This window comes from Ahaetulla prasina, chromosome 2, assembly GCF_028640845.1.
Source record: "Ahaetulla prasina isolate Xishuangbanna chromosome 2, ASM2864084v1, whole genome shotgun sequence".
NCBI classification, from domain to species: domain Eukaryota; kingdom Metazoa; phylum Chordata; class Lepidosauria; order Squamata; family Colubridae; genus Ahaetulla; species Ahaetulla prasina.
In genome coordinates this window covers 159,682,914-159,708,379 of record NC_080540.1, presented here as the reverse complement: position 1 = coordinate 159,708,379, position 25,466 = coordinate 159,682,914, and the positions used below count along the sequence as shown (strand labels likewise).

The window sequence follows — 25,466 nt, the reverse complement described above, 5'->3', positions numbered from 1 at the left end:
CAAGCCGGCTCAGCTCCAGCGCGCATGCGCACGCCAGCCAGCTGATTTTCGGATGTTCTGGGCCCACCGGAAGTAGGGAAACAGGCTGTTTCCTGCCTCCGGAGGGCCTGAGGGGGGTGGGGAAGGCTCTTTTTTCTTTCTCACCTGGCTCCAGATTCTCTCTATGCATCTAGGGAGGGCAAAAACAGCCTTTCCCAGGCCCTCTGGAGGCCCAAAACGGTCCATTTCCCAACTTCCAATTGGCCAGGAAGTGACTTTTTTGCTGTTCCCCAGCCTCCAGACTCCTAGAGCGGCTCTGGAGGCTGGGGACAGCAAAAAACGTCTCTTCCTGTCCAACCGGAAGTTGGGAAACGGGCCATTTTGGGCTTACGGAGGGCCTCCGAGGGAGTGGGGAAGGCTGTTTTCACCCTCCCCAGCTGCACAGAGAGGACCTGGAGCCAAGTGAGAAAGAAAAATGGACCTACCGGGCCATCGCATGCCAGGGCCGGGGGGGAAAGGGGGTTGCATGTGCATGCGCAGGGCGGGACTCATAGAATTATGGGTGTGGGCACACGCGTGAGTGAATCTTCCCTCCACCCCCCCCACTCCCCATCCTGGCATGCGATGGCAAAAAGGTTAGCCATCACTGCTCTAGGATGATTTAGGATTCCTGGCTTCTTATATCTGCCATGAATTTTTTTACCTCTGATTAAATTAAAGCAGAAAAAAACCCACAGGACTACAAAGCCTGTGCTTTTTAAAAAATACTACGGGGGGGGGGGGGAAAGCATGTATTTAAAAAGTGAAAAGCTACCAAAAAAAGCATAAACAGAATAATGATTAATTAGGAAGGGAAGCATGTTCTTGGACCAAGGAAGCAGCACTGTGAAAAAGTATCTGTTTATATTACATTGTGTTTTTCTAGATACAAGAAACTACAGAACATTGGGGAGGGGGGGAGTTTGCTTTTTATTCTCGCATTCAAGTTCCCAATATTGTCCATACTTCTTTAATTCTTAACATCCATTAAGCCAGGAAAAAAGCTTCTATTGTATTGAGCAAGCAAAATGGCAAAAATTGTCATTTGTAAAATGCTGATCTCTGGATCCATGCCTAAATGTTGCAGATCTGCATAATCCATACATATCTAATTATCCATTAGCAAACATGTGAAGTTTTATATATAATTTTAAAAGTTTGTGTTTTTGTACAGAGTAGATATTCTAGTCTCGTGGACTGCAGGTTCTAATAAAAAGACAATGTAGATCTTACAAGCCTAGTTAGGACTGAGAATGAAAATTCAGAACATGCTTAATCCATACATCTCAGTGGAATTGTTTGCATTACAATATTCCAAATTCCCTTAAAATTAGGGAAATATTAATACAAAAGTCCAATAAATAAGAGAAAAAAATGCATATAATTTTTAAAAACCAACGTATGAAGAGGAAACTCGTGCAATTCCTCAGAGAGAAAGCAATATCAAGGACTGATTTACCAACAATTGGGACCAGCCACTTCATTGCTAAGCAACGCAGTCTTAAAGTAAAAAATCGTTGGACCACACTCGATGTATAACATCAAGTGTGACATCGCATCACCATGACTTGTGACTTCCTACTGGCTTCTTACTGAGCAGAAGCCAGCTTGTAAAAGTTACAAACAGTGATCACTTGACTATGGTTGCCAGTTACCAAGTGCCCGAATTGGAATCATGTGACTGTAGGGACACTGCAGTGGCTGAAAATTCAAGGAGAGGTCATACTTTTTTTAAGCACCATTGTAAATTCAAATGGTTGCTGAACAAGCAGTTGGTAAGAGAGGACCACCAGCATATGATTAACTTTTTACAAAGCACACGCTCCAAAAAGTTCAGTTTATTTTTCAGTCTAACTTAATAAGATAAATGGCTTAGATTCAGGTACTGTTTTCCTCAATAATTTCCCAGAAGAATCAACAGATATATGAATAGTAGACTCCAAATCAACTAACTAAAATTCTAACCCTCTCAAGGGGGTCTTTAAATTCACTCAAGAGCTGAATCCATGCATTTGATTAATACCATAGTTTGCTTAAGAAAGCCCTATTTGTAATAATACAATATGCTAAGCTAAAGGTAGTCAATGAAACTCCTGAGGACACCCAATGCTTATCTCAGATACCTCTTTTAATGTCTACCAGGCTCCTCGGTGTACTTTTCTTGTTTCTTTGAGACTTGTGTTGTTGTTGTTTTTTAAAAAAGTTAAGTAAGAAGCTAATATGTTGCACTGCTCCTCAGATCAATATGATCCATTGACTCCATCCATCCATTTAGAAGGGTCTTAAAAATCTAGGTCTTCCTAGAGGCTGTGCAAAAGATGACCTGTGAACTTGCCATAATATTATGTATTTTGAATTTTGTCTTCCCTAGCCTGGCTGTTTTATTATCTTGATTTTTTTCAAATTCTCTTTCTAAGCCAAATTGGATCACTTACAGGGCCACCCTAGAAATTGAAATGATTTTTTTTTATAGCTTTGAATATCGTATTTGTTCACAGCAATGCCTTTAGATCTCACAAACGTCTTATTGGGAGAACAGAGAGGATTCTGGTGGGCTAGCTTGCCTTTTAATAAACAAGTGTTTGTGAATGGCAATCATGTGAGTTGTTCAGTAATAGACAAGTTTTTCCATGGCAAAACTTAGTACGTGTGCCCATCATGAGATGTCAAGAATCCAAATGATTCTTGACATCACATGATGTGGCTTACTGCAATTTATAATCTGGCAAATGAAGACAATTTCCATTTTTAAAAAATAAGAAATCAGAGCGAGCCTGCAACGTTATTAAACTCCTAAGCTTCTCCTAAGTAACTTCAGACTACCACTTTACTCTTACCTCATCACTGATGAGTACGTGAATCCCTGTAGGCCCTTGTTTGTAGATTTGGCTGATTTGTTGAGAGGAAATGCTAAAGAGTTGGGCTATTTTTTCTGTCAGCTCTACAGCAGTCAATTCTTCTAAGTAGATTGCGTGGTAAACTGCAGAATCAATAAGAATGAATAAGTAGGTATAGTTTCAAGCTGACCTTAACTAGGATGGAGGGAGAAAGTGCTTTTAAAAAAGCAAATGGCAGTACTGTCTTCCTTTTATTTATCATTTTCCTCAGATTCTGCAACCAATTTTACTATAATCTTACTCTATAGTTCAAAATAAATTTACACATTTCGTAACTAATAAATAACTCTTTGAATATATCTCATCATTTTCAACAGGCATTGTAATCTATATGATATACAGAAGGCAGAAAATTGTTATCAGATCTATATAATAGCAGTGATATTTTAAAGGCAGTGGGCTCATATTAGAATTAAGCAGATGAATGGAAGTGGGAAATTCTGGAGCAACAGAATCAAAAATGAACTACAACTAAACTGCAACACTGATCACTGATATAACTTATACCATCATTCCCATCACCACAGCTCCAACATCTCCTTGAAGTGATGATCCCATTTCAAAATACCACAGTTCCATCTGCTATATAGAATGCAAACTTTACCTTCCCAATGCCCTTACCGAAAAAAGTACCATTGGCTGCATCCCCATCTTCATGTTTCTGCTGATCTCTCAACTGTTGTGACTCTTGACAAACATAGATGGTCAACCTTGGCCGTACCATCCTATGGAGAAAAGAAAACATGAGCTCTCCAGGATCAGCAAGAATAGAATAGAATAGAAGAATAGAATAGAATAGAATTTATTGGCCAAGTGTGATTGGACACACAAGGAATTTGTCTTGGTGCATATGCTCTCAGTGTACATAAAAGAAAAGATACGTTCATCAAGGTACAACATTTACAACACAATTGATGATCAATATATCAATATAAATCATAAAGATTGCCAGCAACAAGTTATAGTCATACAGTCATAAGTGGAAAGAGATTGGTGATGGGAACTATGAAACGATTAATAGTAGTGCAGATTCAGTAAATAGTCTGACAGTGTTGAGGGAATTATTTGTTTAGCAGAGTGATGGCCTTCGGGAAAAAACTGTTCTTGTGTCTAGTTGTTCTGGTGTGCAGTGCTCTATAGCGTCGTTTTGAGGGTAGGAGTTGAAACAGTTTATGTCCAGGATGCAAGGGATCTGCAAATATTTTCACGGCCCTCTTCTTGATTCGTGCAGTATACAGGTCCTCAATGGAAGGCAAGTTGGTAGCAATTATTTTTTCTGCAGTTCTAATTATCCTCTGAAGTCTGTGTTTTTCTTGTTGGGTTGCAGAACCGAACCAGACAGTTATAGAGGTGCAAATGACAGACTCAATAATTCCTCTGTAGAATAAGAGTAATGACTCTTGAATGAAAGGAGGGGAAATTGATGTGTCACCAATTGACTATTTATTTAGCTTCATTTGGACCTCATCTTTCACAAAAACATTTCAGAGGAAGTAATATTGTTAGTTACGGTAACTGCCAAAAGTTTAGTAAGACATCATTAAAAAACCATTAACACCAATAGCAACAAAGGAAACAACATGAAGCACACCACATTCCTTACAATCAAATCAATCATTCATAAATGCCCAGTGAAAGACTGGCACCAGGCAAAAGGGAGGAACAACTGTTGTGACAGCATTTTGCAATTTGATTAGTTCATACAGTCAAAAAATAAGATACAAGACTTTCCTTAGGATTATTTTTTTGTTCAGGATGCTTGTAAGAAGATCGCAAATGTAAATAAATAAAAAAGGTTTAGGCAAAACCAACAGATAATTTCCTACTATATTTCTCTGCCTAATCTCTTGCCCTTCATTTGCAGAATTTATCTATAAAGGCTATTAAAAGTTCATGGGAAGCCAGAAAGATAAATATTAATGTTTCAATGTATTATATATGAGCCCCTACACACATACATTTGGCTCAGAAGATGAAATGGTCATAATTTCTTTGCTTATCAGTAAGACTAAAAATTGATGTGTATACTTTGTACTTTTTTCACATTTTTCACTATGGCTCGCTAAACAAGCCATAATAGCAGAGTCCCCACATTACACTAAGCCAAAATCACAGAGACCACATTATGGTTTAGTTCAACCTGTAAGTCTAACCAGGTTTTGTGGTTGTTATTGTTGTTCAGGTGATGTGCATGATGTAGAGAAATCTTGATTTAGCCTTATGTGCAAATGAAGTCATGTAGTCACTCAGCAGATCCAGATCATCTTGAATTATTGTGGGATAAATATTATCCAAAGATAATATTTCACTGCAGGCACTCCCTCCCTCGTATAAACATTGCATGTTTAAGGGCCTTTTCTGTTCTATGCAGAAACATTGCATAGTGATGAGATCCATGGAAGAACTCTCAACGTTAAATTGGGTGGCTATGATGGCAAAATCCATTCTTCCCCATTTTGCATCATTTTATAATCACATTTCTGCGGTAGAGGGGCATCATTTTTTCCATTCTGCTGAAGCCCAATTGAGCTGCAGTGTTTACTACTATATTCTACTAAATTCAGTGAAGAGAAATAGAAGTTAATGGGGAGAGGTAGGGGAAAACAAACCCAAGAAAGAAAAAGGGATACTGAAATGAGATGCAGAAAGACTGGTAGTGGGCACACAGTACTTCCACTGAGTAGAAGAAAAAAAAGAAAGGGAAAATATTGTATATAGATGAAACAGAAAGAGGAAAGACATGCTAGTGCAAATCTTCAGCAGTAGACAGGAAATATGCATTTTATGAAGTGAAAGGAAAATAAAGGCATCACAAATATACTATGGAGAACAAAGAAAAAAATGGAGTTCACAAGATACAAAACTTTTTATAAAATAAAAACGGTTGCAAAAATGCCTGTGTGTTCTTAACATAGTGACACAAACCCTTAAGTACTGTACAGAGCTGGCCCATATTTAAATCGTATTGAAGGCAGTGTTAATAAGATATATTTGTAGAGTGGAATATTTCAATACAAGCAGTCTTTGCTTAAATTTTCCAAAAAAGCTGCCAAAGCAGCAACTGCTTGAAGTTATGATGGTACTGGATGAAGAGATCTAAAACTGGCCTTGAAGGCATGGCTGTTTCAGCATCCTCACGGTCTCATGATCACCATTTGAGACCTTCACTGCCAGCTTCTGGGAAGCTGGCAGGAAGTTGTGATCAACGACCACAGGAACTCATGCCTATCAATCATGTGGGATTTGCCTGACAAAGACAACCGGAATTGTCATAACTGCTGTCATAAATTGGCAGGCCAAATGAAGTTGCAGTTTACAACTGAATCACTTAATGACAGAGTTGCCTAACTCAATTACCAAGTGAGGACTAACTCTCTGTATTATTCACATTGCTCTGTCACAAAAGCTGGTGGAAAACCAGCTCAGAAATATCTGCAATCCACAATTTGCATTCTGAAGTCAGTGTAATCTTGGAAGTTTGTGCCACAAATTTTTGACAGATGAGAGAAGATTTAACACTGATTCATCTACAATGGTTGCCTTTTAAAAATCTGCCTGACAAGCTTTTGTTTACATGCCAAAGCAGAACATTAATTTTCCTTTCACAAGTGAGGAAATGGAAGCACACACAGAGGAGCAAGTAGCCAGCGGTGTTTGTCCTTTCTTGTTTATCTAGAAGTCTATTCAAATGATATGCAATTCAACTTAACTTAGCAAAATGTTTGCTCTACAACTAAACCCATGAACCTTTCCCAAGCAGAATAAAAGAGCAGCCTTTTTCAGATGCATGTGGTAACCATGGCCAAGATGGCCTTTGCGCAACTTATTGTGTGAAGCTGTTGAGAGATCGAAGAGCACAGGATGATTGCCTAACATCCCAGCTCCACCACAGGTTATCTACAAGAGTGACCAGATCTACCTCAGTACTAAATCCCAACCTGAAACCCGACTGAAACAGGACTAGATATTCTATTTCCTCTAGGATTCACATCATCTGCAGACCAACCATCTCCTCAACAACCATCTGCAGAAAGGGAAGATTGGAGACTGATTGATAGTTAACAAAGATCTTTGGGTCCAAGGACAGCCTCTTTAGGAGGGAGTGCAAGACAGCCTTTTTCAAGGTTGAGGACCCCACCCTTTTCTCAAAGAGGCTGACACTACAGCATGGACCCATTTTCACAATCAAGGTGGGACTTGGATCCAGTAAACAGATGGCCAAGCTGATAACAGATTGCCCTGTTCACTTCCTCAGGAGTCACCTGCTTAAACTCATCCTATTATATATTTTACGGTTTTAAAAACAACGTAAGTCAAGAATTTGAGATGGGTGGCCATATAGAATGAATGGATGGATGAATTTCTCCACCTCTATTCCAAAAAGAAGCCTCAAGAAGTTAATTCCCTCCTTCATTTGGAAGGTTTTTTTTTGTTAATCTGCTTTTAGATGCTTTTATGGTCAGTCATGCATCTATACAGGTAGTCCTTGATTTACGACCACAACAGAGTCCCAAATTTCTGTTGTTAAGTGAGACATTTAAGTGAGTTTTGTCCCATTTTACAACATTTTTTTGCCTCAGTTGTTAAGTGAATCACTGCAGTTGACAAATTAGTAACTCGGTTGTTAAGTGAATCTGGCTTCCCCATTGACTTTGCTTTTCAGAAGGTGGCAAAAGGGGATCACATGACCTTGGGACACCGCAACAGTCATAAATATGAACCAGTGGCCAAGATTCTGAATTTTGATCACATGATCATGGGGATGCTGCATAGGTCGTAACTGTGAAAAACGGTCATAAGTGACTTTTTTTCAGTGCTGTTTTAACTTTGAACGGTCACTAAGCAAACTGTTGTACGTCGAGGACTACCTGTACTTATTTTTCTATGGCTTTCTTTCACTTTGATATATATATATAACAAAAACAATTACGTTAGCATCATGAAACGTGTACGTAGAGCAGCAACTGAAAATCTGCTGCAATAATTTAAAGAAGGCTGTGATGCATGACATGGTCAGAGGTCTTCAAGTTTTCTTGCTCACATTGGACTACTTTATAAGTTGGATCTATCTCCTCTCTTACTTTATCACAGCAGTGGGGAATACCTATTTTCTCTGCACCTTTCCTTGATCTTTCCCAAACCTTTACACTGTGTTCTTGATTGCATCCTTTTCCCTCATTTTCTTGTCTCTTCCCCATTATTCCTTTCCTTCATGTGTGCTTTGCACACATTCCCTTAACAGCAAGGGCAGTGAGCTTTCTGATGCAGAAGCAAGCAGTGAAAAGCATATCCATGGGGGAGGAGGAGCATCACCCTTGCAGTTCTCTTGATTTTTGGAGCATTCACTGCATGAAACCAACAAAGCCTACAGCATTTTCCTCACCCCACCCCACCCACTTTAGCCAGTCCTATCTGAACAATCAGAACTGGTACATTAACTTAGTGGTATGGTGTAATATTAGGAATTTTTTTTTTGTTTTGCCAGAAGCTGCTATTCACCTGGGGAATATCTGTTTTTCCTTCATCTGAAGGACGACTAACAATGCAAGAAACCTGCACAGTATTAAAGCCTGCTCTAGTCGCACATCAAACGTGGCTGGCAGGGAGTAGTGGGAGATATCCAATATGTGTTTTAAAAAGGAGGGAAGTTAAGAAGCAAGCCCTTCTTTAATGAGAAAGGCATATATGTTCACATTTGCCCATAGGAAGGAAATTAAAAGCTACATAATTGAATTCTAAAATGCCCTCAAAAAGGCATACCGTATTTTTCGGAGTATAAGATGCATCTTTTTCCCCCCTAAAAGGGGGTGAAAATTTGGGTGCGTCTTATACACCGAATGTAGCCCTGCCCACATACTGGCCTCCACCTTTGGCCTCTGCCTCCCAGCAATTTACCTCCTTGCAGCAAGTAATAAGAAGAAACAGCCCATTTCAGCTTCAGCACAGCCTAATTAGCACAAGTTGACTGTCCCTTGGATCAGCCTCCCGACTCTCAGCTGTTTCAGGCTGCAGAGATTGCCATGCAGGCCTCTGCTACTTGCTGCAAAGAGGTAAATTGCTGGGAGCAGACTTTTTTTTCTTGTGCTATTCAAGCTATGCTGAAAACGAAAACAAAGCAGGCTATTTGTTGTTTGCTGCAATGAGGCAAATTTACTGGGAGGCAGAGGCAGATTTCTTTTTCTTGTTTTCCTCACCAAAAAAGGTAGGTGCGTCTTATAGTCTGAAGCATCTTATACTCCCAAAAATACGGTATATTTGTGATTTTTCTCTAATTTGCCTCATCCTGTTTGACTGTATTGCACATCCTGTAATAAGTTTATTATCATTATCAAGTTTATTTAGTATCCTAGTATGATTTGGGTTCTCTCATGTTTCACAGAGGCACTCTCTAGAAGAGATGCTCTTCTGGAGTAATATATAAATATTGATTATAAATAAGTTAAGTGTCATAGTCAAGTGCCAAAAAGCGATTAAAAGACAATTGGGGGAAAAAGGCATGTTTGTTTCAGTACTGCCTAGCACACATAAAGCCTCAACTGTGTAAAGTCCATTTGGCTGATACACACCGTCCTTTCAACGCGTTGAAGAGTCTGATGCCATCTGCAGGACCGCATATTTGTATGACATCTTCTCTGGTTAATTTCAGTAAGTCTGCCCCTAAGATTTTTTTTAAGTGAAAAGGGATAAGAAGCGTTATTATTATTACGTTATTTGTTAACATTTATAGTCTGTTCAGTAAACTCTGGGCTGTGCACAAATTTTTTTTCAAAAAGGCATAAAAACAGCTAAAGATCAATAGGCAGTTTAGATTAAAATACTCTAAAAAACAAAATTCACAAAACAAAACAGAGGCCATGAAACAAATAACAAACATCAACCCCAGGCCTGGGACCAAAGTCAAATTTTCAAAGTTTTCCAGAATCCTAGGAGAGAGGGAACCTTATATATGGGGGAGGGAGGGGTACTTTTCCAGAGAGTGGGAGCCACAACAGAGAAGGTCACACAGGTCAGTAATATTTACTTGGCTAGTGAGATGGGTGGCATATAAATTTAATAAATAGTGGAAGAGACATAGAGTGCACCCACTCTGCCGAAAAATACTGGGTTGGAAGAAATGATTGGAGACAAGCACTCTTTGATATCCAAGCTCTGTGTCATAGAGAGGGCTTTATGGGAAATAACCAGCACCTTGAATTGCCAACTGAGAAGCCAATTGGCAGCCAATGCAGCTGGCGCAGAAGCATTAATACATGGACAAACTGAGACGCATCCATTACTGCTCACCCCATTGCATTTTGAGCCAGCTGCACCTTTTGTGTGGTCTTTAAGGGCAGCCCTTGTAGAGAGCATTGCAATAATCCAATCTGAAGAAACCAGGGCAGGATTGACTATCTAAAGGGCAGTAGTTCTGTGTGCGCTCGCTTTGTGCATGCACACTTGCGCACCTAAAGCACTTGTGCACAGCATTCAAAATACAGCAATTTGAAGCTGCTGGTTACCTTCTAAGGCATCCCTGGTAAGTAGAACAGCGGAGGCGCGGAAATCAACTGTGCAGCACGAATCAGCTGAGCCAGAAAGAAGGAAATATAGGACAGGATAGGGCAGGTGGGCGGGGCCAGCTGATTGTCAGAACTACCGGTTCGCCTGAACCAGTCCTAACCAGCAGCAGCTCACCACTGCTAAAGGGCCTCCTTATTGGGGAAAGGGTGCAATCGGTGCATAAGATTAAAGTAATTTTAAAAAGTTTTAACACAGCATAACAGGTTATTTCACCCAATTTTCTTCATTAATGGGGGCAACTTAACAACCCACAGCGCAAACCTCATTTCTCTTCCCCTTATTTTCAACAATTGCTTATTTTTCTCAATTCATTTATTCATTCATTTTCCGCTCAAACAAAGGTCAAAATGAAGTTGCAGGCTACTTCAGTTTTGTTTAAAGCCCTGCCATCTCTTCCTCCCCCAGCGCCCATGAAAAATGTGGCCCTTCCCCCTCCAGCCATCTCCCTATTTCACCTCCTCACTATCTACAGCACTTAAGAAAATAACAACAGGTCCTAATCTACACAAAGGATTTCTGCTTCAGAGCCCAGTGCATCTGAATATTAACTAAAAAGATACATGATGTGCAAGAGGGAGATTATTATCAAGGTCATAAATGATCTATCACTGCTTTCTTGGCATGGGGATGAAAGAGACCCAGGTCCTGTGCCTGTTTCAGATATGAAGAGATAAGGTATATTTTTTAAAATCTGAGCAGACTAAGTGGTGGGAATTATAAGGTTTCATTTAAGCCTTCTCCCTCCAATCATTTAAACAATATTATCTGCTCAGAACTTGCAGCTCATTTGTACTGCCATAATCAAAAGCAGACCAAGTTTCACAGGAAAAGTGGGATAATCCTCAAGGTGGAGAACTATTCAGATGCATTAGCCTGAAGAGGCGTAGAAAGGAATTCAGAGACAAAGGGAGAGAGTTAAGAGAAGGTGGCAGGGAAATAAAAGGATGCAAATTCGGAAGGCCTCTCCTGGTTATCAAAGAGGGGGAAAAAAGCTTTGGTTTTACCTGAGAAGTTTGTGAAAAGCCGTGAGAAAGCTGAGAAGCGATTCCGGTGCAGCCACTGCTGAGCTTCCTGAGGTGTGGATGTTGGCAAGAGGTTCTAGGGGAAAAAGAAACTCAATTGCTTCTCTACAAGAAGAACTAGATAACTATTACAACATTTAAATTTTGAAACTGGGAATTCATATGCAATTTTCTCCCAGCATCTCCAAATATAACCTGAAGCCTCCAACTAAATCTGCAGAGTTTTTGCTACGTTTGGAGCCTGGGATTAATAACAATTTGCAACTTCTGTTGGTCAGTTTGAACTGCAGGTTGAGGGTAGGCCTCCAAAAGTGGATGGAGGCAGGACCTATTCCAGGAAAGAGGCTCAGGAGTTTAAAGAGGCAAAATAGGTGCTGTGAGCATCTGCACAGTTTAAGGCATCCATTTTCCCCTTAAATTTCCCCACATTTTGGCTCTACCCATGTAGGGATGGCGGGTGGGCTCCATGGTAACCTCAGGCTAATCATTTGTCCACCTTGATGGCAAGACTCACTGTGAATCACGTTGCAGCATTTTGCCTCAGGAAGAGATAATTCAGGGAAAAGAACCCTTTGGTCAGCTAGATCAGACCATCCCATGCCCACCTGTAGTCAGCAGTGGGGTAGAGAAGAGAAAGAAGCGGGAAATGTGAATTAAAACGTACATCTGTAATTGGAGCTGGAGGTTCAGGTTGGTGGTTTGGAGACCCGTTCCTAGTTTTAAAAAAACAAAACAGAAAAGGCACCTTAATTTTGTTTTCCTTCTCTTGGCATCTTATTTTAAATATTCCATATTATCCTGCCAAAAGATTGACGGGAGTATAACGGAATCATCGTTAAAAAGAACAACTAAAAAATCATGACCTTTCCATGGCCTTTTCTTTAAGCATCACTGAGGTTCAAGATTTTTTCAGAATTAATCTTAATAACAATTATTAAGATGGAAAGTAATGGTAGCCTACACAATCATTAAAGGTCGTGCGAATGTAACACTTCACATTTTTGGGGGTTTTGGTTTTGAGGTAGATCTTTCAGGCTATTTAGTCCAACTCCCTGCTGGATGCAGGAAATCTTAAGGTGAAAGATTCCCTGAATAGCCATTAAGTCTTGGCTCAAAAACCTCCAGCCAACAAGGAAAGCTAGACTTTTGCTCAAAAGCTGAAAGCGCAACCATTTTCTTTTCTTCTATTTTTATATAAAGACAGAGTAAAAAGCTCTTCTCTTGAACATTCACTCTTTTTGCCCCATGCTTCTTCTTCTTCTTCTTCTTTTTGGAGGAAGGGCTGTACTAATGCAAAGGCATGAGAAGATGACCAGGGTCTCAAAAAACTGCTAAATCCGAGGGTAAAGAAACCAATATACAGAGAGGTCTTTGTAAAAATATATACAGGCAAAAGGCATATTACTTACCCTTCACTGATCGAGAAACTGCTGTGAGAGCTGCTAAAACCAGGTGATGGCACATTGTTGACATACGTGATTTCAGGCCATGGAGAGCACTGGTAGAAAAAAAAAATATACCCTTCTAATGTGAATATTCCACAATGTTTCTGTCACAGATTTTCTAGTGATGAATATGAATGGAACCTGCCTTTCCCGCCCTTTGCTTCTATGGCTTTTCACTTTCCCAGCTCTTGATAAAGGGGAAAAAAAAGCGCATCCAATTTATCTGAAGAAAATTATACATTTATTTGAATCATTTTGTTCATTCTAAGCTAGCGGCACAAGCTCTAATTTAAAGCTTTCCTTTTGGAAATGCTACAGCAAACAAAGCTTATTTTGAGGCTAAAGGTACAACTGAGCTTTTTCAAAAGGAATCCCTAAAGTTGGCTATACAGTCTTCGTGTGCTCCATGTTGCTTTTAAACGAGATTGCAACTCAAGAGAAACTATGAAAAACTGTTCGTTTATTTTCATAAAATTTGCATACTAGAATATTTGAAAAAGCATCTTTTTGCACCAATCCTCATGCTGGTTGGAAGGGGTGAAGTTATGCTGAATGTGCTTATATTCTTATGCATAAGGTATGGATTTTAACCAAGTTGTGACTCGGGTTAAGATCTTTTGCTATTTATGAATACAACAGTTGCACCAGTGATTTACAATTTGGGAATCTGATGCCATGATGTACTAACACAGAATGAATGGCTGCCAGCAATCTTGTTTGAAAACAACATGGAGCACACAAAGACTGAATAGCCCACGTTAGGGATTCTTTTATTATTATTGTTTGTCATGCATCTATAGAATATACCATATAACAGGCCTGAGGAGATATTAACAGCGTGGCACAATAACCTTCTCTGTGTGAAAGAGCATACTCCTCAACTGCTTATCTATGTTGCAACAACTACTTGATCCTGGAACGGTAAACACAATCTGATTTGCTTAATACTTGAATGGAAGATCCCAGGAAATCCCAAATCCCAGGGCTTTTGGCTAGACTAGGGAAATTTAAAAAAAACAAACATTCCAGAAAGTGGCAATGGAAGATTAATGTGTATGGTTGCTAAGAAAGTCATATGGATACATCTGTAAAAAAGCTTGATTCCTAGAGAGACATTGTTAATTTTCAGTCATTGGCATTTTATTTGCTGTATAACATGGGTATCTGTTTACTATAGCCCTCAAATTCTAATTTAACTGAGCTTTCATCCTTCCGAAACATCTTATCTTCAAAATAAATAATTATGCTTGCTGTGTAAGGGTGTTGCAATTCAACAGTGTCTAAGGGCACTAGACTGGGAAAGCCTGATTTATAATGTTAGCAGTATTTGATCTAAATTAGTATTTGGCTATTAATAGAGCACTGTGAGCATATGAACAACCATCTTTCTTGAACCCAAGCTGAAGTGTTTTGTTCACAGATTTCTTCTTTTACCTCTGTAAGTATTGTTGTTTCATATGAAGGTTGGTATTTTTCCTTCTCATGAGGAGTTCGCTTTTCCATTTTCTCTCTGTCAGTCTTTTGTTTTCTATCTGCTCCTTTGGGCTGGAAATTAAACAACTTCATTAAACTAATGTGTAAGATATAGGAAAAGATGAAGCAAATGTTTTCCGCTGGTGGACATCACAGTGTTCATTTGTGATACACAAACAGAAACACATTTATATAAATACACTATGACACTTGGCAGTCATAAGGAGTTGTGATTCCTCTGCCATTAACTGCTGCATTGCTGCCTCTGTAGGTTTTAACCGTGAGGGATGCAATATTCAGTTTGGTCACTGTGTTTGTAGACTTTAGCTACCCTGTTAAGACAGAATGCTGGCCAGGGTATATTATCATGTAGTCCGTACTTAATTTATGGTTTTATTTTAATATATTATCTTCTATGTTGTATTGTTCATGTATCATCCTCATTCTCTCTCTCTCTCTTCCTCCTCCCTCCTCCCTTCCCTTATACAGATACTTCATGCCATATGCTAAATAAAAAAAATAAAATAAACTGCTGTATTTGAGAGGCAGTAGAAAGCCAAGTAAGCAATGCTTTCCCAGTCTTATTCAAGGTCCTGCTTTCATCTCACAATCAGCACTGACAAAAGTTAAGATTCATATCATTGGATAAACCATCATGTGGTTTATCTGATAACGGCTCAGCCACTTTGGTTTGTAAATCAAATTTATAACTTACTCCAAAGTATAAAGCCAGGGAAGAACTAGCAGGACTGGCTATATAATTCTGGGTCTTTGCCATGGTAGAATTCCAACCAAGTGCCTGTTAAGTTATTCAGAAACTAGTCAGGATGTTTTCATCTAGAAGAGGCTAACAAAGCTGTTCTTTATTTTTATTTTTATTTATTTATTTTTTATGCTGCCCATTTCCCCTATAAGGCAACTCTGGGCAGCTTATGTATATTATACATGTAGGTTCTGCTATAAAAATTGCTTCTTTGTTTTTTTTTCCCGTCTCTCGTGCTGAAAAAGGCTGTGAACTCTGTTCCGAGTTAAACAAGTATTTCAATGGCATAGATATAAGAAAGCTGACGCGTCTGTTTAATATAAAAAAAACCCCATTAATCCCCACAATGATATAGCACTGTCCAGAAGAGATGGTAACATTCACTTCCCCTACTGGGTGTAAAAGTTCACTCTGAAAATTAATGCAAACATGAAAAACCAGTTCCACTGCCTCCCTGCACTTTCTGAAATCCTGTACTGTAGATGTTTATCTATGCAAGCACTGTGGAATCTGTTGAATAATTATAACTGAAGTGCTCACCTTGTACAAGATTATGCACAAGGACTTTTTTTTTACATCCCAAGAAGTGTGGGTACTATCTGCAGGATCATCAGGTTTGTTTGTTTGTTTGTTTGTTTGTTTATTTATTATTCCAATTTGTATACCGCCCTTCTCCCGAAGGACTCAGGGTGGTTTACAGCCAAATAAAACAATACAAAAGTTAAAAACATATTTTGTTTAAAAAACTAATTCAATTTGGCAAAAAATTAAAAACTCTAGCAAAAACCCCCATTAAAATTATTAGGCCAGCCCACCGCGATGAAATAAAAATGTCTATAGCTCGCGGCGAAAGGTCCAGAGGTCAGGGAGTTGTCGTATCCCTGGAGGCAGCTCATTCCAGAGGGCAGGAGCCCCCACAGAGAAGGCCCTCCCCCTGGGGGTCGCCAGTCGGCATTAAACTAAAAGTGACCACAGAGGAAAAATTCGCTTAACCAGGCCTGGCCCAGATGCACACAAACTAATGGAATGTTGTTTTTAGAGCAAAAGAATATGAATCCTTTGCCCCGTGGGAATTTTCTCTTCAGGTATACACTGATTTCTAATTTTAAAAAAATCTTGTTAGTAGGTGGTAGAATAAAAGTGGTGAAGGTGGGAGATTGCTTATCATGTCACGAAACCTTTTGCTCTCAAATTTCTGTGTTGTGTAAAATTGCCTCAGATATACAGCAAATGCGACTTCCCCACTGCCTAATGTGATTTAGCACACAAAACCTGTGTTCCGAATTAGATTAAAACCATCATACTTCCCCATTTTACGATTCTTACCAAATTAAGAATGCCAAATTCTATTGTAGGATGTAATCCAATACCGCACACACATACAATTCAGCCTTGTATCTCATTACATTTACATCTAAAAACTAGGAATATTAGAATCCAAGCTTCTGTGCTCAAAAGCACCTAGGCTGATTCATACTGCTTGGCTATTGCTGATAAAGAGTGAATAGGAGGATTCAGTAATTTCAGTGATTGTTAAGAGTGATGCTGATTAGAATGGAAACTGCTGGTATGGCTTCCCTTGATGATAAAGTTGAAAAGGTGAAAGTAAATGCGAAGGTATCCACAATGAGAGTAAGAACAGTCCTGAGGAAAGTGCCATTTAAAAGAAGGCCTTCCAAAATTAAAGCTTGAAGAAGGCAAATCCTTTCTATACCGTTGCCAAGAAACTGTGTAGACATAACTGAAACATGTCTATGGAGATTCTCAGTCATCCAGGTCATGGTTGTCCCAAAGGCGCTTTTTTCAGTAGGCAACTGGACTTTCTGGTTTTTCTTTGAAGACATTTCACTTCTCATCTCTCCAGAGCTGAAGAAGCTTCTTGGATGAAACGTCTTCGAAGAAAAATCAGAAAGTCCAATTGCTTCGTGAAAAAAGTGGCTTTGGAATAACTGAAACGTTTTTAAATTTGATTGTCATATGATAAGAGCACCACACTGAAAAGCACTGCTTGAGCTACTGAGGAAGAACCCTGAATCTTCTCAAGGACATCTGAAATGGCATGATGGGATCTAATCAAAACCACAAGGACCTCTGGCCACTGATGGTGCCATCACGCTGAAAGGACTACTTTTTATAAGGACACATGCAATAGGAACATGGAACGTTAAAACCACAAATCAAGAGAAAACTGTAACTGTCAAAGCAATATTAAAGCATAATAAATAAAGCATAATAAGATAAGATGGCCAGAAGCGCTTTACGGGCCTTTCTGAGATGTCGTAACGTTGTAACTTTGAACAGTTATTAAATGACATAAATCAAGGATTACCTGTACTATTAATAGATATTTAGAATGCAAAAGTTGTAAAAATAGAAGAACTTGCCAATAAAAGGACTATCTGGATAGGATAAATATACTAGTTTTATTAACATATATAAAAGGATATAAAAGAGAAGAAAAAAGAAATTAGAAAACCAACAGATTAAAAAAAATACCAAAAGCACGTTTCATATAAGAAATCATTCACCCTAATTTTAAAATCTTTCATTAAATCTTAACAGAGGCTTTCCAATAAAAAGTGAGAGAATTAATTAAAACCAAATGGGCACACTTTGACAATCTTAATGTGATAAATCTGAAATCTTTCCAACATCAAACGGTAATTTAAGCAGTTACTCTTCAGTGTTGTAACTTTAACAACAGTAACGTAAGTAAGTTTTGATTAAGATCTTCTAATGAAGAATGGAGCCATATATAAAGAAAGAAATGCCAAATGAATAGACAGGTTTAAGAAAAGGCAGAAGGATATGAGATCGCATAGCCAACATAAAGTGGACAATAGAGCAAGCAGGAGAATTTAACAAAGTTTCCCCTTTGCTTAACTGTAAACTACAGAAAGGCATTTGAACATTAAATCATGCCAGAATAGTGGACTATATTAAGGATAAAGGGGTGCCAGAACCACCGGTTTGAATCACAATAAACAAGAGGTTACTGTAATAATTGAATTTAGAAAAACAGCAGTTCAGAATAGGGAAGAGAGTGAGAAAAAAGGGGGGGCACATTACTCACATATATATTTAGTGAAAAACTTGAACTAATAATATTAAAGAAAAGATAATGTCAGTCAGCAAGTTTAGAGAACTCAAACTTGACAGCAAAGAAAGAAAGGCAGTAGTTTTGTTTCCTTGGCGTCAACAATTAGGATGGACAATGTTCTACAAAATAAAAAAAATTAATCTCACTGGGAGTATGGGAGGAAGCAATAAAAAACTAAAAAAAAAAGATCATGAAAAGTAAGAATATTTCTATGAGAAGAAATACCAGAATAGTTAAGGCAATGATATTTCCATTAGAAATATATGTGTGAGAAAAATGGACATGTGAATGGGTAGTAGAAAAAAGATAAGGCATCTTTAAATTTTGGATGTGGAAGTAATCACTAACAGGACCATGGACTACAAGATTAAGCAATCAATCATTGTTGGGCAAAATAAATAATTGCTCTTGAAGAAATGATCGGTAAATAGAAACATACATACTTTGGGCATGTGATGGCAAGTGATGAACTAGACAAAAATATTTCTATCCAAGATTGACAGCAACAGAAAGAAACAATTGCTAAGTCAGTCAATTGATCTACCTGTCTAACCAGATAGCCCTGCCATCTTTATTATTCACAGCAAAATCTTAATTTAAGACCCCAAAGGCCTGAGCAAGAACGTGTAGACCAGAAATGCCACAATTCTTTTGGCTTCTTATGAAATAATTTAACACCCACAAGCTTTTTGTTTTTTAAAGCAGCAGGATGCTACGAAAAGCAGGATCTGTGCTCTCCAGCTCTTGTTCTTGCATTATGTATCTTAAAACACAGGTAATACCTTGAAAACTTTGATCTGGCAACTGGCAGAATGCAAATGCTCTGTGTATTCCCCGTTTTCGTTTTCTTTGAAGGTGTCGATCTGGACTCTGAAGGGTACACCTTTCTCGCCACCATGCTTCCTCATAGTGAACTCTGTACTGATGCAATGTACCTGTAAAAGAGAGCCAAAAACATGCTCCAAACTGCAACAGTGCAATAGTGATGCTCGTACAACAAAGAGTAATAATTAAATTTTCGGTGTATGTCCAAGTCAGTTCTAACAAAGCCTGTGATTCTATTTGCATAGCAAACCAAGATCGCAGGCACATAAAGGAATTATTGGGGGCGGGGGGAGGCATTTTCTGCAAAATGTTAATAGTTGCCTTCTCTCTTTAAACCAACCTGGCAAAATACTAGACCTGACCAACAAAAAAATAAAATAAAATAAATGTGCTTAATACACCATATTTGACATCTAGGCAGAAACCATATGTGCATGTTCCTCAAAGAGAATGAAGAATTCTCATCCAAACAATGGATAAGAACAGGAATCAGACCTGCGTTACATCAAAACACGTCATTTATTTCTCTTCTAAAACTTAAGCGTAGCCCAAGTTATTTTTTTTTTAGCAAACTCTGCAGTAAGAAAGTACAGGTAGTCCTCGATTTACAACAGTTCATTTAGTGACCGTTCGAAGATAACAATGGCATTTACAAAGAGATTTATGACACTTTTTCACACTGACAAACATTGCAGCATCCCCATGGTCACATGATCAAAATTCAGATGCTTGGCAACTGACTCACATTTATGATGGTTGCAGTGATCACGTGATCACCTTTTGTGACCTTCTGACAATCAAGGTCAATGAGGAAGCCAGATTAATAACTGTGCTACTAATTTAACAACTGAAGTGATTCACTTAACAACTGAGGCAAGAAATGGGCCAAAACTCACTTAGCAATTGTCTCACTTAGCAACAGAAATTTTGGACCCAATTGTGGTCATACGTTGAAGACTACCTGTACTTCAATCGGGTATATCCAATTTGAAACTCAAATAATGTCTTAAAAGATCTGAAGACATCAAATTGAGATGTACTTCCTTTCCTCAGCCTTACAGACATAATGACTTCTCTCAACGCTAGCACCAAGTTAATGCTAACAATGGTATGAAGCCATGACTGGAACCTGGACAGAGCACTATTTTCACTGGGAAAAGAAGAGAAATTGAGCAAGAAAAGAAAGAAGCAGGAGAAAGGAAGATAAGAGTAATTTTACTATTTTACTTAAGTGACTTAAACATCGTGTTAAGCTAAGCCATAATGATGATTTTTAGTTTCTGGCTTAATGGGATGTTCCAATTCACTACTGTGGCTAAGATATGTGTGTGGTTCAGATCACATTAATTCACCTTGGTTTAAAATTCTGGCTCTGTATATATGTATGAACTAAGTTAATATTTTAACCGTGATAAAGAAATAAAGAAAAGGAATGTATACACAAAATCCACAACACTGGAAATATTGCTTTAAAGTCCAAGGAAAATAAATTGGGTTATTTTGTTCTTGCTTTGTTTAGAAGCTTCTAATCTTTTCTAAACAAATAATAATTTCAATCAGTATGTATAAAGCTTTATTTTGTAAAAATGATATGCATTTATGTTGGAATGGAAAATGAAACGTTTTTTCCAAGACATAAGGATATGTCAACATATAAAGAAAGCACAAATCACTTAGGATGCTGGAGGGCATTTTTTTGGGGGGTGGGGGTGAAATCTACACTTCTCTTTTTACTTTTCCCTTAGTTATTTGTACCCTTGAGAACCATAAGGGGTCTATGACAAGAAGTTCTAAGATGAAAAAAAGAGACAGAAGTAACAGCAAAAGGAACATTTCATAATTTCAGGAATATGATCAAGGGAGCTGTTCTGGGGACACATTATTAGGAGTGGGAGTTTGCATGAGGAGTATTAAAGTCTGATTCGGAAATAAATTCATTTCACAGTTCACGCAGGAAAGTTCAGCATTCATAGCTTTGAGATTCCATGCTTATAATAATTACCTACGTCAACAAGGTGTAAAGCTAAGGGAGTCTGCATTATTCCTTAGAGTTTAAGGATCAGCAATAGATCAGATATTATATACCGTATGTCAGTTCTAAACTTCTCAATTGCCTAAATGTAGTATGTCTGTCCTTCTGAAAAGGTCTCATATTTTCTTCTCCCTTTCTAATATTTGTCCTGTCAATTGAATTAAATTACAGTAGATAGGCTCCTCTCTCAAAATGTCATAAAATGAAGAGTCACTTTACCAGTTTTGACAGCATTATTGTTTAACTTATGAACTTCTCATCAACATTTACTGAAGCGCCAAGAATTTTCAGACCTTCACCATTTGTGATGAAGAAGTTGATTTTTAAACAAAAGCAATGCTGTCTTGAATGGTAACATGCTAACTATGAATCCTAAATTATATTTAGTCATTCATTGTCCAAAATTACATCAAAACAAAGAAGGATGGGAGAAGATCAATAGACAGGCTGCATTTACATATTGCATTATAGTGAGTTTGGCTTGTGTTTGACTTGTGTTTCTCCAGTTGTATCCCCAGAATAAATATTCTACAAATTCTAATTAAACAAACAATAGCATAGCAGAATCTCTAACTTAAACACATATGCTTAAATACAATAATAGAAAATCCAACCACAAAAGTGGGAAAAAGAAGAGAATATGAATTTATTATTGTGATAGGATATATAGAAGGTTACACGGTAACTAGGTTACAATATTTCAGTCAAAGCACAAATCAAATTTAATCACACATGCTCTGTAGCACTTTTCTAAGTTCTGTTCTCTTGTACTCCAAACATCAATACTTTAAGCTTATCATGTTCCTTCGCTATATGCTTAAAGAGATGCTGTCACATTATATGCATGGTAAAAGAACACGTTATTCTTATTAAAAATACATAAATTTACAAGAATAAGGCAATCAATACTTTGCTTGTTGTACGTTATCTTATCTATCTATCTATCTATCTATCTATCTATCTATCTATCTATCTATCTATCTATCTCAAGCAAGCAAGCAAGCAATCTTTATATGGCTATCCATCTCAGAAAACGTGACTCTTCTTGATTTACCTGAATAAATACAGAAGTTCTCTTTGAAGGATCCCAAAGAAACTCTACTGTATTCAACTGTGTTGGATTTGCTCTGGGATCTATTATACCCACAGACATTGGAATATCTAAAGACAACAAAAATTAGCCACACTTTAGCACAGACGATAATACTTAACAGGTCCATTCTGGTCCAAGTAAAATAATGTAACAGCTACAATCAAAACATGAACTGTACCCATAAGCAATAATCTTGCTGAATAGGAAACTACTAATGATACCCGAAAAAGAAGGCTGGGTCTTATTTTCTTTTGACCCCCGAAAAAATGGCTAGGCCTTCTTTTTGGAGGGTTCAAATTATTGGCTCACTTCGCAGCAGTGGCACCAACAGCCCCGCCCAGCAGGAGCCCGCTGCTGGCCCACTTCTTCTGCAGCCACTTGCCACCACTGACACGCATCGCCCTGGTCTCCGTTTCACCTTCAGGTGCCTGCCAGTGAAATGGAGGCTGGGGCGATGCGTGCAAGTGGTGGCAACCAGCCATAGAAGCGGCTGCAGGAGAAGGCAAGGCATGAAGCCAGTTGGATCACCTTAGGCCAGTCATTTTCTCTCAGCCCTAGGAAAGAAACAAGGGCAAACTACTTCTAAGAAATCTTGCCAAGAAAACAGCAGGGAGTAGTTCAGGTAGTTGCCAAGAATCAAAACTGAACTGAAGGCACAAAATTTATGATATGGGGTAACTATAGCATAAATTAATGGTAAGAGAAAAAAGGGTTTATAAGTTGGAAAATAACCTGAAAAATGTACATGTGCAAAGACTGTATCAATATATGAGATGTTCCAAGTCAAGTTAAGAAGGAATAGAAAATTCTTCAAATCATTTGAATAAAAATTCTAGTATTTTAAAGGGATATTGGTCTTACCGTGATACGTCCTTTCTCATAGGGGCGATGGGAGACCCCACGCAGCACCCCCCAAAGCTACCAGCCCAGTACCTGAGAGGAAGGGGGGAGGGTGGGAGGCGTCGGAAAGGGCAACCCCCCCAGCTGCAATCCGTATCAATGGAGAACCCTCCCTAGCTGCAAGCAACAATCATAGATCCAAGAAAAATCAAGATAAAAGAAACAAATTTACCTGAAAGGAAAGAAAACCAAAATCCAAAAATAAGAAACGGATCTCCAGGGAATAATATAGCTCAGCTCTAAAGCTCTGGAGCTAAAAATTAAGCGACCATAGCTGAGGCTGAGTTGAAAAAAGCTGGGAAACGTCACCAGGGAGGCGGATCCTCAGAATTTTTTTTTTTCAACTCAGAGACCATAGAGCTAGAGACTGGAATAACCCAAATGGCGCCTCCCATCGCCACACTATGGAGAATGGCCATGATCTGCTTCCTCCAACTTATCAAGGCTTTCTCGCATTTCAACTCTCTGATTTCTATCTATAAATAAGAACGAGTATTTTTCTTTCTTTCTTAATGGAGCGCTAGCAAAGATTCAGCATTTCAAGTATACAGAGGACTTGTAAGGATATTTTCGTCAAGTCATTCTCAAATAAAAACAAAAGCAATTGATTACACATAACACAACTGTGTAGAAATAGGAGACAGGGTGAAACTCTTTAAGAATTTTACACAGGTCACTAGAAACACTGGAATCCTTTACTCAGAAATTCAATCCATTTTGTTTCTAGGTCAAAAAACCAGGATTGCTGCTATAATTCCTTACCTATATAGAACACTCTGATTGTTGAAAGTAGGTAAGGAATTTAATAATTAGGGGAATACACAAATGAAATAAGATATGCTTTCCTAACTTAAAGCAGCTTTCAACTGATTAATAGTATAGGAATATGAAGACAGAAAAACCTAAAAAGATCTCTGATTCGGTGAGGAGGGGATTTTAGCCACAAGTGCCTAAACAATGCAATCTAAGCAACAATGAAGGATTGTGACATAAAATTGTTTAGAGGGCAAATCACACAAGGTAGTTTGTCCATGCAATCAAATGGGGAAAATAATGTAGTTTCAAATGATGTAAACCAAGGAGGAAAGCTACTTTCCCAAAGCAATAATGGAAAGTAATTTGCTAAAGAAAATGCTTTCCAAAATCTGTAACATAAAAGCAGTTCAGATTGACAGAAAAAAACTCACCAATATCCAGTATCCTGTCCCCTGGCCTGTTCCACCTCCAGCCCTCCAACTGTTGATGCTCTGTGTACTGCAGCCGCCGATCATGGAACACCACTCTAAATATACTCTAAGAAACAAAAGAACTTCCCTTTGAGCATAATTAACACGTTGAAATGCAAATAGGTTTAAAAGAAAACCAATCAATGACTGGCGACAAGATGATTCTTGGAAGCATTTTCCAAAAATATGCCCTCACAAGGTCTCTCTACCATAACACTCATGAATTATATGGATGGAAAATATTTAGCTTAACACTAACACGAACACCAATCGTCAATTCAGATTCATGTTTCTATTTATGGCAAGAGACACATAAAAGCCAAGATTCTCTTCCACACAGCATTGCATTCTAAAGCAGAATACTACGGCAATGTGTGAAAAGGTTCCAAATTTCTCCAAGGCTTAGTTCAAATATGATTATAAATCAACTGCTAAACTTGAGTCAAGGGAATGCATGAACAGATTCCGGTAAAAAGTTTTTGCTTCCGAGTGGGTGTTCTATTCCAAGACATTTGAATTACAATTTACAGGTAGTCCTCAGGTTACAACCACCCAAAATTGGCCATTCAAAATTATGACAGTGCTGAACAAGAGGGACTTAACAATTAGTCCTCGGAATTCTAGCTGTGGCAGTGTCCTGCAGTTATGTGATAGCAATCTGGGCACTCGGTGCCTGGTTCACAATTAAAACATTGCCACAAGCCATGATCACGTGTAGGCCATTTCTGATGTTCTCTGTCAGTTCACACAAGCAAAGTCAATGGGGATGCCAGCAGGAAGTTGGCAGTTACTCCCACTCCAGCTATCCTTTTGCCTGTAGTGTCTTGCACAGCAACCCGTGCTCCCCATAGCAGCTATATACAGCACCTGCTCGCAGTATCCCTCCTACCCACCTATAGCTCTCACCGTGCCTGGGATTTCTACCTCTTCTTGCTTGACAACACTCATGGTCCTGTGATTACGATAGTAACTGGGACTGTCGGGATTGCCATCACTAAGCAATGCAGTCCACTGGTGGGTTTTAAATTTTTTTACTAACAGTTCTGTGGGTTTGGCTTGGTGGGCGTGGCAGGGGAAGGATACTGTAAAATCTCTATTCCCTCCCCACTCCA

At 38.6% G+C, this 25,466-nt stretch overlaps 1 protein-coding gene across 4 annotated transcripts in view; it reads right to left on the bottom strand.

Annotated features, from left to right (window-relative positions):
- Nucleotides 1–25,466, bottom strand: part of TFCP2 (transcription factor CP2) — a 44,689-nt gene that overhangs the window by 2,934 nt on the left and 16,289 nt on the right. For 3 of the 4 annotated variants that reach the window (XM_058170703.1, XM_058170704.1, XM_058170705.1), the window contains exons 5-14: nt 24,316–24,421; nt 22,190–22,296; nt 19,061–19,213; nt 14,377–14,487; nt 12,907–12,995; nt 12,162–12,210; nt 11,480–11,573; nt 9,482–9,572; nt 3,537–3,640; nt 2,856–2,998 (exon numbers count right to left, since the gene is read on the bottom strand). In XM_058170703.1, the coding sequence (XP_058026686.1) occupies nt 2,856–2,998; nt 3,537–3,640; nt 9,482–9,572; nt 11,480–11,573; nt 12,162–12,210; nt 12,907–12,995; nt 14,377–14,487; nt 19,061–19,213; nt 22,190–22,296; nt 24,316–24,421 (1,047 nt within the window). The remainder of the gene's footprint in view (nt 1–2,855; nt 2,999–3,536; nt 3,641–9,481; nt 9,573–11,479; nt 11,574–12,161; nt 12,211–12,906; nt 12,996–14,376; nt 14,488–19,060; nt 19,214–22,189; nt 22,297–24,315; nt 24,422–25,466) is intronic. The other variant, XM_058170706.1, reaches the window with a different exon arrangement.